Source organism: Eulemur rufifrons, chromosome 7 (assembly GCF_041146395.1).
Source record: "Eulemur rufifrons isolate Redbay chromosome 7, OSU_ERuf_1, whole genome shotgun sequence".
Classification (NCBI taxonomy): domain Eukaryota; kingdom Metazoa; phylum Chordata; class Mammalia; order Primates; family Lemuridae; genus Eulemur; species Eulemur rufifrons.
This window is the reverse complement of record NC_090989.1, coordinates 62678850-62695578: the sequence shown is the minus strand read 5'-3', so window position 1 is coordinate 62695578 and position 16729 is coordinate 62678850. Positions and strand designations below refer to the sequence as shown.

Below are 16729 nucleotides of genomic sequence, written 5' to 3'. Positions count from 1 at the left end.
GTTACTAGATAAAACTAGTTTTAAAATCATGGTGGTCATTTCGTTGTAAAAACTAGTCTTAGAATTGTAACAGCTGTTTCATTGGATTGGGCTTTCAGGACAGTTTCTGGAGCAGGATTTTAAGACCTCAGTGGTTTTTTTTCCCTGTGGCCCTCCAACTCTGCATTTTAATTGTGTATGACAGGAATGATTCTATTTGAATGATCAATTTTTACACTTTCGATAATCGACCTGTGGTGAACAGACTGTTAAGGTAGCCTCCAGGATCCTGGCCTCCCGGTATTCATGCTCTTATGTGATCCCTTCTCTTTGAGTATTTTAACTTGCTTTTAACCAATAAAATATGCCAAACATGATGGGATAGTGGGCAGGAAGTGGGTATGCAACTCTCTTATATAAGACTGTAATGCCTATATTGCCGAGTTGTTCTCTCTCTTTCTCTCTCTCTCCTTTGCTGGCTTTGAGGAAGTAAGTGACCATGTTTGGGAACCCCAAGTGGCAAGGAACTACAGGAGGCCTCTAGGAGCTGAGGGTGACCTCCAATTGACAGCCAGCAAGAAACCAAAGCTCTCCGTCCTACAATAGCTGAATTCTGCCAACAACCTGAGCAAGAATGGAAGTATAGCCTGCCCCAGTATAACAGTAGATGACACTGTAGTTTTGAGTTGGAGAGACTGATTTCTCTCTCAGTCGTTTCAGTGTTTTCGTTGGGCCCTCCTCAAGTTGATTACGTGACCTTTTAGCCAGCCTGCTGCGCATGCCCCTAAGAGGTGCCCTCTGGTTGCCGCCCCACTGTCTCCTCTTCTGCGCACGCGCTCTCCTCCCCAATCGCTGTCTGAGAGAGGCAGGACTTCCTGTCCTTTTTAAGAGCGAATACCGGAAGTGACTGCGGGCGAATCGGCGTTTGCTGTGGCTGGAAGAGTTTAACTTGTCTGCGCTGTAGCTCCTTTTGGCGCGAAAGATGCCGGGTGTGGCTGCTGCAAGCCCTGCCCCGTCTGAGTCTCAGGAGAAGAAGCCGCTGAAGCCCTGCTGCGCCTGCCCGGAGACCAAGAAGGCGCGCGATGCGTGGTCAGTGCGCAGCGGGGAGGGAGCAGCCGACTGGCCCCGTTCACCGCGCGCTAAGCCTTCCGGTGTCTCTGCCCTCTGCCCTCTGCCCTCCCTTTGCTGTGCGGCGCTATTGAGAGAGTTACAGGGATTTGTAGGTTTCGCGGTCGGTTCTCTGTTGACTTAGCTTGTAGCTCAGTCCAGGGAAACGATGAAGAGAGCGGAGAGAGGCCAGATTGGCCCGAGGCTAGCTTCACTTACTCATTGCCTCCTACAAATGGTTTTTGAGCATCTGTTATGTAATTATGTGGTTAAGCAGTGCGTAAGGTCCGAAGATGTAGAAATGGGTAAAGATGCTACCTGATTTAAAGGAGCTTAAAGTTAATGGAGACAAACCAATGATTGGTATACCACGTGGTAAGGGCTGTGATCGAAGATTTGGCAAAATCAAAGAGTAAAGGTTTTCTGGTGGTTTCCAAGTCTTTCTCCCAAAATTTAGAGATAGCGGGACACAGGGCACATTCCTTACAGTTCTGAAGAGTTCCCCCTCATTTAACAAATTTTATTCGTTTAACATTTAAATGCTCTTTATTTAACATATTTTATTCAGTCCATTTATTTCATTATAGAGCAGTGTTATTCCTTGGGTATGGGCTAGAGGCAATATTTGATATGTGTAATTATTTCTTCTAATCAGATTCCCCCTGAAACTGGTTATCTATGGGACATCTTTGTATGCATAGAGATAGGACAAGGTCAAATAAAAACCTTCAACCCGTTTAGGGCAACGAAAAGTTTAAAGTTAACCAGTCTACCATGTAGGTGACATTATAGTATTCAGACTATTTCATCATCTGTCATCAAGCTACAAAAAGTTTGTTTGTTCTTATTTTATATAGCCTCCTTTGTGGAACAAATCTCATTAGAAGGAGTCCTAAGATAATGAACGTACACCTCTCCCTCCAGCCCCTTTGTCCTCACAAAATGGGGAAATAGTCGATGTAAGAAGTAGAGAAATCATAATTGGTATAATGGGATATTAACAGTGTAGGAACTCAGTGCTTTAATTAATAGTAATTAGTACTCTGCAAATAATACTGTGAGGGGAGGATAGAAAGACTGAAGTCTGATACAGAAATTGCTACAAAGTGCTATATATAAGCCACATCAAGTGCCTAGCACAATGTGTGTGTGTGTGTGTGTGTGTGTGTGTAGCATTCAATGAATGATCAGTGATTCTAGCTATTGTCTTCATAAGGAGCTCACTATCGTAGACAGTCTCTCCCATTTGCAGGCAGCCGTAGAGCTATATTAAGGAATGGTTAGGATTTCCACAGAAGAACTTACTCCCTTCTTTAAATTTCTTTTGTATCAGTTGCCTCAGACCACTATGTCTTCTCCCCAGATATCTGTAGTCAGGAGTCAATTTTTTTTGGTAATTGAATTTGAGTTAACTTGATTATTTGCTAAAATATCATTTTCAATCCCTAGAAGCAAAACTGTGTGGTCCTAGTCTTTGTGAATTTTATAATTAAAAAGTTCTTCGATCATCATGAAGGGAGTTCATCTTTGTCTCCTGGCTACCAGATCTTTTTTTGATGTTTATGTTGTTGGGTGTCTTGTGAGTAGCAGATATATTTAGGTGCATTTGCATGTAGGGCAAAATCAGAAAGTTACTTCCTCTGTGATAGTAGACAAAAATTGAGCTCTTCTCTCTGCTCTTCATTTAACATATTTTATTCAGTCCATTTATTTCATTATAGAGCAGTGTTATTCCTTGGATATGGGCTAGAGGCAATATTTGATATGTGTAATTAGTCTAATCAGATTCCCCCTCAAACTAGTTATCTATGGGACATCTTTGTGTGCACAGAGATACGACAAGGTCAAATAAAAACAAAGCTGTATTGTGTAATAGCATTTTTTTTTAATTCCAGCTACATTCCATCATACCCGTGTTCTGCCTCACTACCTATCACTGTCATGCGTGCTTATTTACTAATGTGCTTAATGCCTACTTAGATAACAAGTACATTTTGTTTTACAGTATCATTGAGAAAGGAGAAGAGCACTGTGGACATCTAATTGAGGCCCACAAGGAGTGCATGAGAGCCCTTGGATTTAAGATTTGAGATGGTGAGCTTATTGCTTCAGATTTGTGTATGCTTTACAGATTTAGCAGCCATTGTGCAACATTCTATCTGAAAGGTGGTTCACCTGATTAATCTAACATGCTTAAGTATACTGAATGAATAACAATTTTTCAGTTCCCACTGTAGGGAGTAAAAAATGCTAATAAATTGAGAGACATTAAGCAGGTTTGGGAAGGAAGAATTTATCTTTCAAGAAAAGGTTTGACATAAGCCTTTAGAGTTTTGTTAGAGTTAGCTTTCATGGCTGTAGGAAGTTCAAAGTATTCCATTGTTTGACTTAAAGGAACTAAAAGGAAATATTCTCTATTTCTTTTTTCTAATGTTGTGGGTCTTCATTAAATGTTTCTAAGTAGAAAGCAGGTAACCCATGGAAATACTGTTTTCTGCGAAATGAAAATGGAATTGTTGCTGTTTCTTTTATACCATGTTTTATTCTAATAAATCTAAAACCTCAGGCCATTTTTTGAACAACTTTGAATCCAAATTTTTAATGCTGAAAGGGACCTTAAGTGATCTATATCTAACAATACCACAAATAAATTATTTTCTTCTGTATGGAAGCTCTTCCTTCATTTATCAATTTAACTCATTCCCCCACTTCATTCAGGTCTCTGTTCAAAAGTTATTATTAGTGAGGTTTTTCCTCAACGCCCCATATAAACTAGCATCCCTTTCCTATCACTCTATCCCAGCACTATCCAATAGAACTTTCTGTGATGATGGAAATGTTCTGAATCTGCACTCTCCAGTCTGGGAGCCATTTGCCATAAGTGGCTATTGAGCACTTGAATTGTGGCTAGTGAGACTGAGGTACTGAATTTTTAGTTTTTTAAAATTTTAATAGCCACCTGTTAGGGCTAGTAGCTACTCTATTTTAGTAACGCCATCACCTGCATATTAGATATTTCTTTAATCATCTGTGTAGCTTCACTAGAACTAGAATGTAAGTAAGCTCTGAGAAAGTAGAATTTTCTATTTCACCCACTGTCACATCCCCAGCTCCTATAACAGTGCCTGGCATGTAGTAGGTGCTCAATAGAGGATTGTTAATTAAATGAATGAATAAATGAGGAAATTAAGGCTTAGAGTTATGAGGTGACTCCCTAGATGGGTTAAGCAGTTTCAGAACTAGAATCTTGGTCTGCAGGCAGACTCCCTCTGCTTTGTGCGCCTCCTCAAACTTCCACAACACCCTGCCACAGGCTGAGAGAGAATGCCAAAGCCACATACCAATATAATAGTAGTAGAGAGCCTGGCTTCTTTCCCTTTCACCTCTTCCTGCCTCTTTGGAATTTCACATATGGCCAATCTTCCTTATTGTGCTGTTAAAAAAAAAAGAGAGAGAGATAAGGAACTTGTCCAGAGCTGATAAGAATTATCACTGTATAGTGAAAAACAGTCAAGGCTAAAAGTCCTTGGGCTTTGTTTTGATTCTCCTAATGTTTAGTTTAGCATGTTTTTCACTTCAGCTGCATTTACTTTTCATCCAGACATTAATCCTCTCTGGATTTCACTTTTTGTAATTTATTAAAAAATACCATAATATATTTTGTGATTACATATATCGTATGGTATATGTAACCTACTACTATGTATACCTGATATACTTAAGTGGCTTTTAGACTAGATGGTTATTTAAAGAAATCCCATGATGAATCATTTTGTAAAATAAGTAAATTTGGGTAAGAGTGCATTCTTAAAAAGTATACCTATTAACTATTTTTAAAGACACAAAACCTTAAGGTTTGTACATAGCTTCCTTGTTCATAATCCAACTCTCTTCCTAGTCAGTTGTGGAAGATTTTGACTAGGGCTAAACCTGCCTTGTTAAAAAGGTTGATTAAAAAAAAGAGATACTAATTTTAGGACCATCAAAAGCTTCTCTTGGACTTCATGTGAACCACAAAAGTGGTATAATTGTTGATATAAGAAACATACATTCAAAAGGACCAGAAGATACCATAGTTTTATGTCGTTGGGGCAGAGACTGAAAGTGATATCTCTATACTTCATTTGTGTACAAAAGAAAATGCAAAAGCTTAGGACTTAGAAAACCTAACATTTAAATGATTGTGTGCTCTTGGGCAGGTCCGTAACTTGCTGAACCTTAGTTTCTTTATCTGTAAAATGGAGATAATAATACATTCCCAAACTACTTTATAGAGTTTTTGTGATGATTAAAAGATATATGTATGTGTATACTTTGTAAACTGTAAAGTAAAAACCAAAACAGAGTAGCCCATACCTTGGGAGTTGTGGATAGCAGAAGTCTGCTGAATATGTGACCTGATTACATATTTATGAGTTTTGGTTATAAGAACAATCTGAATCCTTTTGGGACCTTTTTAAGAAATCAAACTGCCATGGCTTTCATTTTCAGTGTAATAATATGGAGGAGGAATAGGTGTTTGGGTCCTCATTGGTCCCAGATGTCCTATTTCCCCAACCTTCAGGGGGAAGTGGAGGCACAGTGAAGTCAAAAAAGACTTGCTCAAATTAAGAATGGATAGTGGTGGAATTAAAACTAGAGTGCAGATCTGTTAATATTCTCTAAAATCACAGGCTCCTTGCTTTTAATGGGATTGTCTTGCCAACATATTCATTTTTAGGATTGCACATAATCTTGATCTTCAATCTTAAAACTTTATTATGAAAGCTAATTAGAAAGACCTATTGCTGAAATACATAGGTATTTATATGACTCAATAACCAGGCCGTTGGCTGTAGGGTAAAATCCAGCACAACTTTCTGCAGTGTTGTAAGATAAACTTAACTAAATTGGTATTTCTTAGACTAATTAGACCACATTTTTCTGAGAATATTTTCAAAGGAAAAATAGTTTGCATACTTAGATCTTCCCAGCAATGATCATGAAAATTCCTTAATTCAAAAACTTTTGTAGATTTTAATGTTATTCCTAAATAAAGTAGATCCTAATTGTACCTTGAACATAATAGAGTGGAAATAAATCTATTATACGTCTTTTAAACTTAATATATAAGTAGGCTATATTTACCTAGTGGTTCTTACCCAGAGGTGCACCTCAGAATCACCTAAGGAATATTTTCCAAAGTTCAGGCCCCAGTCTGCACCTGTTGACTCAGAAACTCCTGTGCTTTTCAGGTGCACTCCTCTTTTAACAACCACAGGCCTAAGCTGAAGTAGTAGTAGTAGCAGGCATAATGCTAAATGTAAATTATCTGAAGAATTAATAGCAGCAAAGCCAGAGACTGGAAAATTACTAAGAAAAAATAGGTATGATGGTGGTGATTCTAGGCAATTTCTTCTATTTTATGAGTACTGCTTTTACTGAAAGAGAAAGTAAACCAACCTAGAACCTAATTAGAAACATAAGGAGGAAATAGATGGGTGACTACTATCTTTCTGACTGTACGAGTCAAAGAAGCCTAGAGAACCCAGTTTGAAGGCTAAAATTGTTGAAAGAAATTAAAGGACCAGCACTGAGTAGTGTTAATACTCACTATTTATTAAGTTTAACTGAACTTAATTGTTCAGTGCTTAAAATTTGCTGATTTTACATAGAAACAGCTGATTTATGTATGAAAATTTTATCCTGAGGTAATCCAGAAAAAGGGTCATTTCTGCCACTTGAACATGTGTTCATTCAGTATGTAGTTATTAAGACCCTAGAAAATGCCAAGATGAGAAAGATGGTCCTTCCTGTCAAGTTCTTTACACCCAGAGATATAACCAAAGAGGTTTACGGTCAGGATCTTTCACCAGGTGGCCCCTTCTGATATGTAGTCAACAGCAAAAGAGGTAATACAAGGGCTGCTATGGTTGAAATGTTGAATGGCTTCATTTTTGGTTATCTTTCCTGCCCATACTTTTGCTTAAGTGTATTCTTCCTTTGAGCCTTTTAGAAAGGAGAGAGTTTAGATGTTTGTATCTTGATGTGGTTTATCTTTTTATCTAAACCAAATTAACAACAGCTAGATGAGGGAAGTACTTGCATTAGACTTGAAGAGTTAGCTAGCCCAATTTAGTTACCTTTTTAGCATTGTTCTCTGTCTTCTGGAGTAGGGACTGGGATGGGGTGAGACTCCTGGTACTGACTCGCTAGACCAGCAACCCTATCTCTGCTAGTCTCCCTTTTTGATCTTTCCAAATGGATTTTAAAAGGGTTGCCCTTATTTTGTCCTTGGCATTAAGTAACTTTCCACAGGAAGTGCCTTGTATACTGAGCTGACCTTCTGCCTTTCACTTTGTGGACCATTGCCAAAAGTACTTTAATCGCCAAAGAGGGGTTTGCAAGTCTCTTCTCTTGCATATCTATAAAAATAAACTGCCTTAGCCTTTTTTGGAAGATATTTTTGAGAAGATGGATAGAGATATAATATTTACTTCAAAAGCTTCTAAAGATTAAACAGTGTAATGAACAGTTTCAGTGATGTTTTTAGTTAGGTAAAACAAGAATTTAAAAATATGGATTTTTTATTTTATGGCTATTTAAAATAACAAACTATAGAAATGATCCCTGAAAGTATAGTCTTCTGATTTAAAATAACTGTGACAATTAATTATTGGACTGAAGCATTCATTTCTAGTGGTCTTAGTTCCCTAAATTCAGAGGCCTGGCATGTCTGAAATCTGACTTTCTAAAATGAATGTTTTTCTATAGGTGCTCTGCTGTGTGAATAAGTAATTCCTGAAGAATGAAGAAGACTAAATTATTTTGGGAGTTCTTTGATGAACTTTGATAAATGGAAAAAGTATTTATAATTTATTAAAAAAAAGAAAATATCCCTGGTCAACGATCTTCAGGTGTGTTTTTTTCTGTGTTCCTCACACAAATGGCTTTTTTTTCCTTAAAGAACATATATCAACAAAACTTGTAACATAAGTTTCTTATGTTTTTGTTACTGTGTCATTCTGGGAACTCTGGATATTTGTTGTTACAAGAAAGCAGACACTGATCGCAGCCAATGAAATCTCCAAAACTAGGTACATGGAAGTATAAATAACCCTTTACCAATTCCTAGTCAGTGTGGTAGCCATATCATCTCATTCAATACTCATTTTTTTAATTTTTAATTTTCTTAAAGGCAAGAAGAACTGGAGAAGCCATTAGTCTCAATACTTAAACTATTATTGTTTTTTATTAGTTGTCTTTGGAAGTTAGTTTAGATCTTGGACCAAATTAGGGTGATTTGGCTTGGAAGAGCTCCACTGTTTGGCATTGTTAATCTATGCATGGCTAGTTACATTGTAGAGTAGACTAGAATCATAAGTTTAGTGCCTAGGGGACAGACAGTTGTCTGTTATTAATTAGAAGCTGGCCCAGTCTAGAGGCTGGATAGTACAAATAAGTCACTAACCAAACAGCTTAATGCTATGCCATAGTGACAGCTGGAGTAGAACAGGGAGTGTGGTTCACTTAGTATAGTAACCTCATGGTACTCTGAGTTGGTTGTGGGCTAATGAAGCAATTGATCATATCTGCCTTTAAATACATTGAATTTAAAGTCTCAAGAACAAAAGATACTGAGGAACATAACTAAGGATATGTAATGTTCATGTGTCATTGTGTGATGGGAAAAATGCCTCTCAATAAAATAAAGGAACTGAATTAAATGATGCCTTGAGATTCCTTTCTAATTAATTAACAGCATAGCTTTGAAGTATGACAGACTTAGGTTCAACAGCCGACTGTGTGTCGTCATGCATTTCACAGCTTCTTTGGGTCTTCTCAGCTAAAAAAACAGAAATAGAAGTAATACTTACAAAATTGTTGAGTACTAATTGAAATGATGTATATAAAGCATTTAGCACGGTATCTAGCACTGAGTGTTATTAACATTCTGTAGTTCTTTGATTGCATATTCATTTTTACATTTCATTTGGATATAATAATTTTATTTTAGTAAGCACTTTATGGTTTACAGAGTATTCTTCCAAGACAGGTATGAACTACCTTCCCACCCAGTGCATATCCTTGGCAGAGTTGCCCAGACTCTGCTTGAATATGTCTTGGAACTATAAAAAAGAAAACAATCTATAACCTCATCAGCCAATGTTAATTTCTGGCATATGCTGTTCTAGACTTTTCCTATGCATTTATACATTTTTTAAAATAAAAAATGAGATTATTTTTCTATGCTACATATTTTTAGTGAGATTATAACATTATTGCCTTTTCCCTTTAATATATATTTTACCATCAGTGATTATAGTTCTGTAGCGTCATTTGTATTGGCTATGATTAAATCAGTTCTATGACTTACCATGATTTAACCAATACCCTATTGTTTTTTACATTCATTCATTAAACAAATGTTACAGAGTACCTGCTCTATGTCGGATGCCATTCTAGGAATTGGGTCTTCGTCTGAAACAGGATACATATCAGATACCTAAATTCTGGTTTTTGTTTTGTTTTGTTTTGTTTTTTATGTTTTGGTTGGTTGGTTGGTTATATGAAAACACAGAAGGAAGAAATCACCTGAAATCCCACCAAGTATACAATAGAACCACTTTGAATCTTTTCATATGTTTATCTCTCTCTCTCTTTTTCTTTTGACTACTTCTTTTAATAACACTACAGAAGTCTCCATAAGAAAGTCTTTACAAGTGTCCTTTACTAATCACTCTGCTAAGGATGGCCTGGAGGCTATGCATGTTTTCAAGGCTTTGGATGAGTACTACCTGATTGATCTCTACAAAGAAAGTATCCATTTACACCTTAGTATCTGAGCGTACCTACCAGCGGTGGTGGCGGATTCTGAGGCAGGAGGATTGGTTGAGCTCAGGAGTTTGAGACCAGCCTGAGCAAGAGCAAGACCCTGTCTCTATATAAAATATAAATAAATAAATAACATAAAAACTTCTAAAAAGTATCTGAGAGTAACTATTTTCCTAATATTTTCGCAACACAATTTTTTTTAACCTTTGCCAGTTTGATATGCTTGCCTGATTTGTACAGGAACTAAAGCACTTTTCTTGACCTCTGCCACAGTTAAAAAAAAGTACATCTCACAAGACCCACTGCTCATCCTTCTGTCTAGTGCTTAAGCCTCCCCAAAGATTATGTGCAGCATTTCTGTAATAATGTAAGAGATGTTACCACAGTAATTTGAAAAATGAAGAAGTTGGCCTCCTGGTAGGTGACAGCGATATTCTAATGCATCTCTTTCTTAAGCCTCTGCTAGTCACAATAATTCCTAAACTCGATACAGATATATTCACGCTATTCTCTCTAATTCCCTTTGTCTTGTCTAACCTTGAAATATTTGACTTGAAGGTTGATGAAAACAGGACCATGCCCTTAGGCAAAGCCTACCTTAGGATTACAATGTCTTTCATAGGTCTGATGGGGAAACTATAATCCTCATTTTACAGGTGAGTACAGGTGCTCAGAGAGGTTAAGGAAGTCACCCTGATCAAATGGCTGGTAACCTGGGATGTCAGTCTAGGTCATTAGAGTTCAAGCCCAATATATTTTTTGTACCAGGTGTTTAATATAAACATGTATTCATAGTTCTAAATTCATTTATTCACTTAATACATACTTATTGAAGGCCTATTATGTGCAAGGAACAGCCCAAGGTGTTGAGTATTCATGTGTGAATCAGACATACATCCTGTTATCAAGGAGATGAGAGGCTGTTGGATTCAACGTTTACTGAGGACAGACTATATGCCCACTATGTGCTAAGTAGTATACAAAGATTAGTAAAACATGGACTCTACCCTCAAAGAGGTTATAGTCTAGTGGTTATATATATGTATATAAGCCATAAAAATATAAAGTTGAATGGTCAATGCTATGATGGATATTCCAAGATGCTTTCCTGAAAAGTGTATGTGTGACTATACCTAGCATTTCTTTATTTAGCTATTAAAAACTGCTAGATGATAGTTCTATCTGTGTCAATTATGGTGCTTTTGACAGCAAGTAACAAAAATCCTCATCAAGGAAAACTCTTTCACATAAGTGGAAGTCCAGAGGTAGGATCAGCTCTAGATTCAGTGATACAATAGGCTTAATGATACCATCTGAGACCCAAGTTATCTTCATCTCAGAGCTCTCTCTTCCAGAACTGATGAAGCCAATCATGTGTTTTCTTGTTTAAGTCTAGCAGAAGAGAAACCATTCCCCGGACATGGACTTAGTCCATTTTTTAGTCCTATTGAGCCAAATTAGGTTTATCCTAATTATCTTTATCCTTCTCATCTCTGGGCATATTGTGTCTCATGACTATGGTAACTTCAAGCATTACAACTGTATTTAAGCCTAGATGAATGATAAGGCCTCTTTACTGTCTATCAGGGCGCATACTTTCTCCCACAAGCTCCCCTACACATTTCTTATATCTCATTGGTCACATGCCCACTCTTACGCCAGTTGCCACCGAGGGGAATGGGATGTTGTATTTGGCTCTGACCAATCTTAGTTCAGGCCCTGGCAACTGGGGGAGAAGCCCACCTTCCTTAACATATTGCCCAAGCAAAATCAGTGTCCTGTAAGCTAAAGAAAAGGCGGAAATAGCTAAAGGAAGACCATAGTATCTGCTTCAGATCAACTTGGCAGTATGTATCCAGTGCTTTCTAAAATCATGCCTCTGTCCTGTTTTAATATCTGTATTAGGAAAGCATTAACCTCAAGTTCAGTGTTTCTCAAACTATAGGTGGTGAAGAACCAGCTTTTTTTTCCCCCAATTCATCACAGACCACTACTAAGAAAATGAAATTTTAAAAAGACAACCATACAGTTTTTAAAAAGATTATACAAGCCCAAAGTTTTTGTTACTAAATTAAAGGCCGTAAGTTTCTCTGCCAATTGCTATAAAGGTGTCTAACCACTCAATTTCTGTCCTCTCAGTGTGGACCAGTAACAGTTTGAAGACCAGGCTGGGTTCATGACCACACTTGAGAGGCACTATGTAGCCAGCTGACTTCATAATCTGGCTCCAGCCTGCCTGTCCTGCCTCGTGTCCTGCTACTCATTTTGATTCACCTACAAGATGTTCTCTGTTACCAGAATATGCCATGTATTTTTGCTTTGCTCCTAGGCTGGACTTCCCATTCTGTTCTCCCTTCATGGAATGCCTTCCCCCAGCTGGGGAACACCTACTCATCTTCATAGTACAGCTTAAATGTTACCTTCCCTGTGATGTTTTTCTCATGGATTTTATTACTTTATTTTATTTCATTTTATTTATTTTATTTTTGAGACAGAGTCTCACTCTGTTGCCCTGAGTAGAGTGCCATGGCGTCAGCCTAGCTCACAACAACCTCAAACTCCTGGGCTCAAGAAATCCTGCCTCAGCCTCCTGAGTAGCTGGGACTATAGGCGCGTACTACCACGCCCAGCTAATTTTTCTATTTTTATTAGAGACCGGGTCTCCCTCTTGCTCAGGCTGGTCTCGAACTTCTGAACTCAAGCAATCCTCCCGCCTCAGCCTCCTAAAGTGTTAGGATTACAGGCGTGAGCCACTGCGCCCAGCCTCTCATGAATTTTAGTTAAGTTAGTTAAGTTGTTGTAGTATAGTAAAAGTCCCTATGGTTTGAATTCTTTGCTTCCCCATCAGTGTTTTTCCTTTGAACTCTGGGTATACTTATTTTATTAGATTGCAGTTCTTTTCCGGGTCAGTCTTCCTCACTAGACCAAAAGTTTCTTAAAGGTGATAATTGTCTTGTTCATCTTTATATCCCCTATTCCTGGAATATGTATTATAGTTTGCCCTGAAAAAATGCTTATTGAATTGAATTAACAAATGATAAGATTTCTGTTTCTTTCCTTTTTCTTTCCAGATATTTTCTGTTGTGCTTCTGATTTCATGTTTGTGGATTTCCTTAAAAGAACATGCCATTTTGACACACAATAAATTTTTGTTTCTTCTTTGATCAAATCTGGATTTAAAAACCAGATACAGCTTTTCATTGTATTCTGATCTCAGATACTATCCTATGGGTATCAGTGTCACTATCCCTGTAGGCCATGTGCAGGGTTTGTGCATCAGTGATTCTCTGACACGAATACCATCTCAGTAGCATACTCAAATCCCCTGCTGCAATAAATGAGCCTGTATATGGATACATATAAACTCAAAATACCTAGTACATTGGTATAGCACAGAGAATATACAATTTAGAATCACACTGACTGGGCTTTAATTCCTATTCACATAGCAGCTCTGTGACCTTGGACAAGTTTCTTGACCTCTCTGAGCCTGTTTCTTCTATTAAAAAAAAAGGCATTATGAGATGACAATGAGGAAACAATAGCTGCTTGATAAGTGTTAGTACCTTCTGCTGAGGTAGCACATATATGGACTGACAGGGAAGCAGGCTGAGTGGTCTGGGCAGCAGGGCAAGTGAACAAAGTTAATGGGTCTGCCTGTCTCTTTAAAGGGTCAGGGCCAACCCTTTAGGCAGGCTTGCTGGGAAAGATGAGCTGCTTTGAAATTCTATCTTGAGCAGAGCTCTTGTTGTTTCTCTGCTTCTGTGCTTTTGACTTCCCTGCTCTCAGCTGGCAGGGACAGCCACTCTGGAAGCTCAGGGGCAGCATGACTAAGGTGGAAGGATGAGCAGCTGCTGCTTGTTAAAGGAGGTGGGTTGGCTGGAAGGCAGGCAAGTGACATACAAGCAGCATATGGAAATCCGCAAACTCCACTGCTCAAATGACATCACAGGTCCAAAGCATTGCCCTGAGGGAGGCTGAGAGGCATTTCTTCTCGAGACTCTAGCTGTTTGCTTTACCACTGTTTGTTTGTTTGTTTTTTCCTCTTGACTTTAGAAAGGAGAAAATAAGGTATGCATTTGTTGCTCAGTTGATTTTATTTAAATAAAAAAACTGGCTTCCTTCAACATGCCATAGTTTTTCACACTTCTGTGCGCATACTTCTGCTGGTCTCGCCCAAAGAAATGCTGTTCTCCCTCAGCCTGTATGGTGAACTCAACCCCTAAACCTCAACTTCATATGCTAGATCTTACATCTTCCCTTCCTGATGCCGCCCTTCTTCTAGGCTGCCACCATTTTAAAACTCATTGTGGCTATTATACTTCACACACCGAATTTCCATTGTTTTTTGAGGTCTCTTTCCCCTAAAAGAGTGAAAGCTTCACTTGGGAATCTGATTCTCAAGTGCTTGGCTCATAGTAGGCACTCAACAAATATTTGTTGAGTTGGAAACTTCTACTCAGCATATTTGACAATTTCTCATTTTTCATGAATTTTAGTTAGGTTATAGCAGTGTAGTAAAAGTCCCTATGAACTGAGCACTTGAATAGTTCTAGGAGATTACTAAGTGCCCCACTTGTACCCCAGGGGCAACAGGAGTGATAGTAGTAAGTGCTAACCCAGCAGCAAGGAAGGGGAATCAAGGTATCATTTAGAAATGAGGGTTATGTTGCTTAGTTTAATGTTTGCATACTCCAGATTTATTTCTTGGCAAGCCAGAGTAGATCCCCGGGTTCAACCAAAAGTTCCTTGGAAGTTATCAGGCTTCATAGGAGGAGCGTAGAAGTCATGGATCTAGTCCTATATTTCTATAATACTTACTGTGCAGACCAGTTGGAACAGAGTATTAAGTTTGATAGACTTGGGTTCAAATCCTGACTCTGCCACTTTCTGCCTGTAGAAACTTGTTACCTCTCTGAGCCTCAGTTTCTTCCAGATCTAGAAGGATAACATTTATTTTGAAAGTTGTTGTGATTATTAAGTATGAAATGTCCTCTTTCCTTAAGTACTAAGATTGACAGTTGATATCTCTGACGTTTCACTTTGACACTTCTTGTTCAATTTTATTGTGAAGGTACATCCTCAGCCTTTCAAACACTTGTTTTGGCTTGTGGTTATCTTTCAAATTTTTTTAGAGCAGTTTTTGTGAAACCATGGATAAGTCAAAACTTCATGTTATTTTTGAATATTCTGTTGTGGAACAAATGCAGCGCAGACAGTTCAAAATATCAATGAAGTATTTGGGAAGGATGTGGCTAATGAATGCTCAGTCAATGGTTTGAGAAGTTCCATTCTGGTGATTTTAATTTGAAAATGAGCCATGTGGGCAACCTGAGACCAAGGTGAATAATGAGCTGAAAGCTCTGGTGAAAGCAAATTTATCTCAATGTACGTGTGAATTAGCAGCAAGATTTGATGTTACCATCTCAACAATATTGAACTATTTGAAACAAATCAGTAAGGTAAAGAAGCTGGATAGATGGGTTCCACATGAATGAAATGAGCGTCAGCTTCATGAAACCTGGTCAGTTGATTACAGCAGTTGTCTACTGCAACCAGTTGGGCGAAATGATGAGGATGCTTGTGATTAAGCAGCCGAGATTGGTCAATAGAGATAGGCCAATCCTCCTGCAAGACAACACTGGACCACATGTCACACAAACAAGGCTGCTCAGATTACAGAAGCTGGACTTGGAAACTCTCTGTCATCCACCGTATTCACCAGACCTTGCACCAACTGACTAGCACTTCTTTCAGGCTCTGAACCACTTCTTGCAAGGAAAAATACTCAATTCTCAACAAGCTGTGGAAAACACCTTTTGTGATTTCATCACCATTCACTCTCCAGGCTTCCTCACTGCTGGCATAAACAAGCTACTGTTAGGAGGCAAAACTGTATTGATAGTTTAGGTGCATACTTTGATTAATTGTACTGTTTCTTGTTTGAGATATAATAAACTACACTTTTGGTGCAAAATCTGACATTTCATATTTAATGACCTAATATAAGTATGGCAAATTCCTAATCCAGGTCTGGCACTTCATGGGTGTTTAATAGGTAGTAATTATAATTTGGAAATATTGGGGTGGGTGGGGTAATGCTCTGGGCAACATATTGTTATTTATTAACTATTACTAGATCCAGATATATTCAGGGGAAAGTCAGCTTAGAATTCAAAAAGCTGCTCTACATAGCTACTTCTGTTAAACAGATGTAAAATAAATGCCTAATGATATTTACAGTATGACTTAATAAAGGCTTTCAAGGGATTTTCCAGTTTTCACCGTTAGGATTTTTTCTGCTAATAGTCCCACACTTTGCTACTTTGACGTGTCCTCCTATCTCAGGAGCCCACAGGGAGCTCTGGACGGTGTCAATACTCTGAGGTATTGCGGGAAATTCTATGCTCACTTCTCCTTTGTCCCTTCCTGCCTGTCTCTCTTGCCCCGAGGTCTTATCTTGTCCCCTGGTAGGTATGTTAAGTGCTCTGCCAGCCGGCCTGTGTGCCTGGCCTGTTTTTTCTCACTGCCAGTACCTCTTAGATTCCAATTCCAAACATGGTATCCGTCTGGGGTCACCCTTTCTTCCGGTGCCAAAAGAGAACACATTCCAAATGGAACACAAGTGTGCCTCCCATGCTGGGCTCTCCTCAGTCTGCTTGGGAACAACAGAGAGCAGAATGTGGCTGCTTCATCTCACACTGCCGAAGTTTTCAGTCCCATAGTCTTACCTTTCCCTCGGGACAATGTAGATTTTTCTGCTAAGAACCAAATTTGAAGACTGGCCTAAGAAACCTGGAGCTAAGGAAGCTTGCCAGAGCTCTGCAGG

General features: G+C 38.5%; 1 protein-coding gene and 1 pseudogene across 1 annotated transcript; one reads left to right on the top strand and one right to left on the bottom strand.

The window, feature by feature from the left end:
- The first annotated feature begins 866 nt into the window (after window positions 1–866).
- Window positions 867–7973, top strand: COX17 (cytochrome c oxidase copper chaperone COX17). The gene is made up of 3 exons (XM_069472671.1): window positions 867–1068; window positions 3092–3180; window positions 7840–7973. Exons 1-2 carry the CDS (start codon window positions 962–964, stop codon window positions 3174–3176), a joined length of 192 nt encoding a protein of 63 aa, XP_069328772.1. The 5' UTR covers window positions 867–961; the 3' UTR covers window positions 3177–3180; window positions 7840–7973.
- LOC138388697 (small nucleolar RNA U3) lies at window positions 7644–7711 on the bottom strand (annotated as a pseudogene).
- Window positions 7974–16729: the final 8756 nt, after the last annotated feature.

Excerpts from the sequence above, each read along its gene's own strand:
- COX17 (XM_069472671.1), top strand. The coding sequence starts at position 962 with ATGCCGGGTGTGGCTGCTGCAAGCCCTGCCCCGTCTGAGTCTCAGGAG. Across the intron at positions 1,069-3,091 it reads AAGAAGGCGCGCGATGCGTG|TATCATTGAGAAAGGAGAAG; the intron begins GTCAGTGCGCAG and ends TTTGTTTTACAG.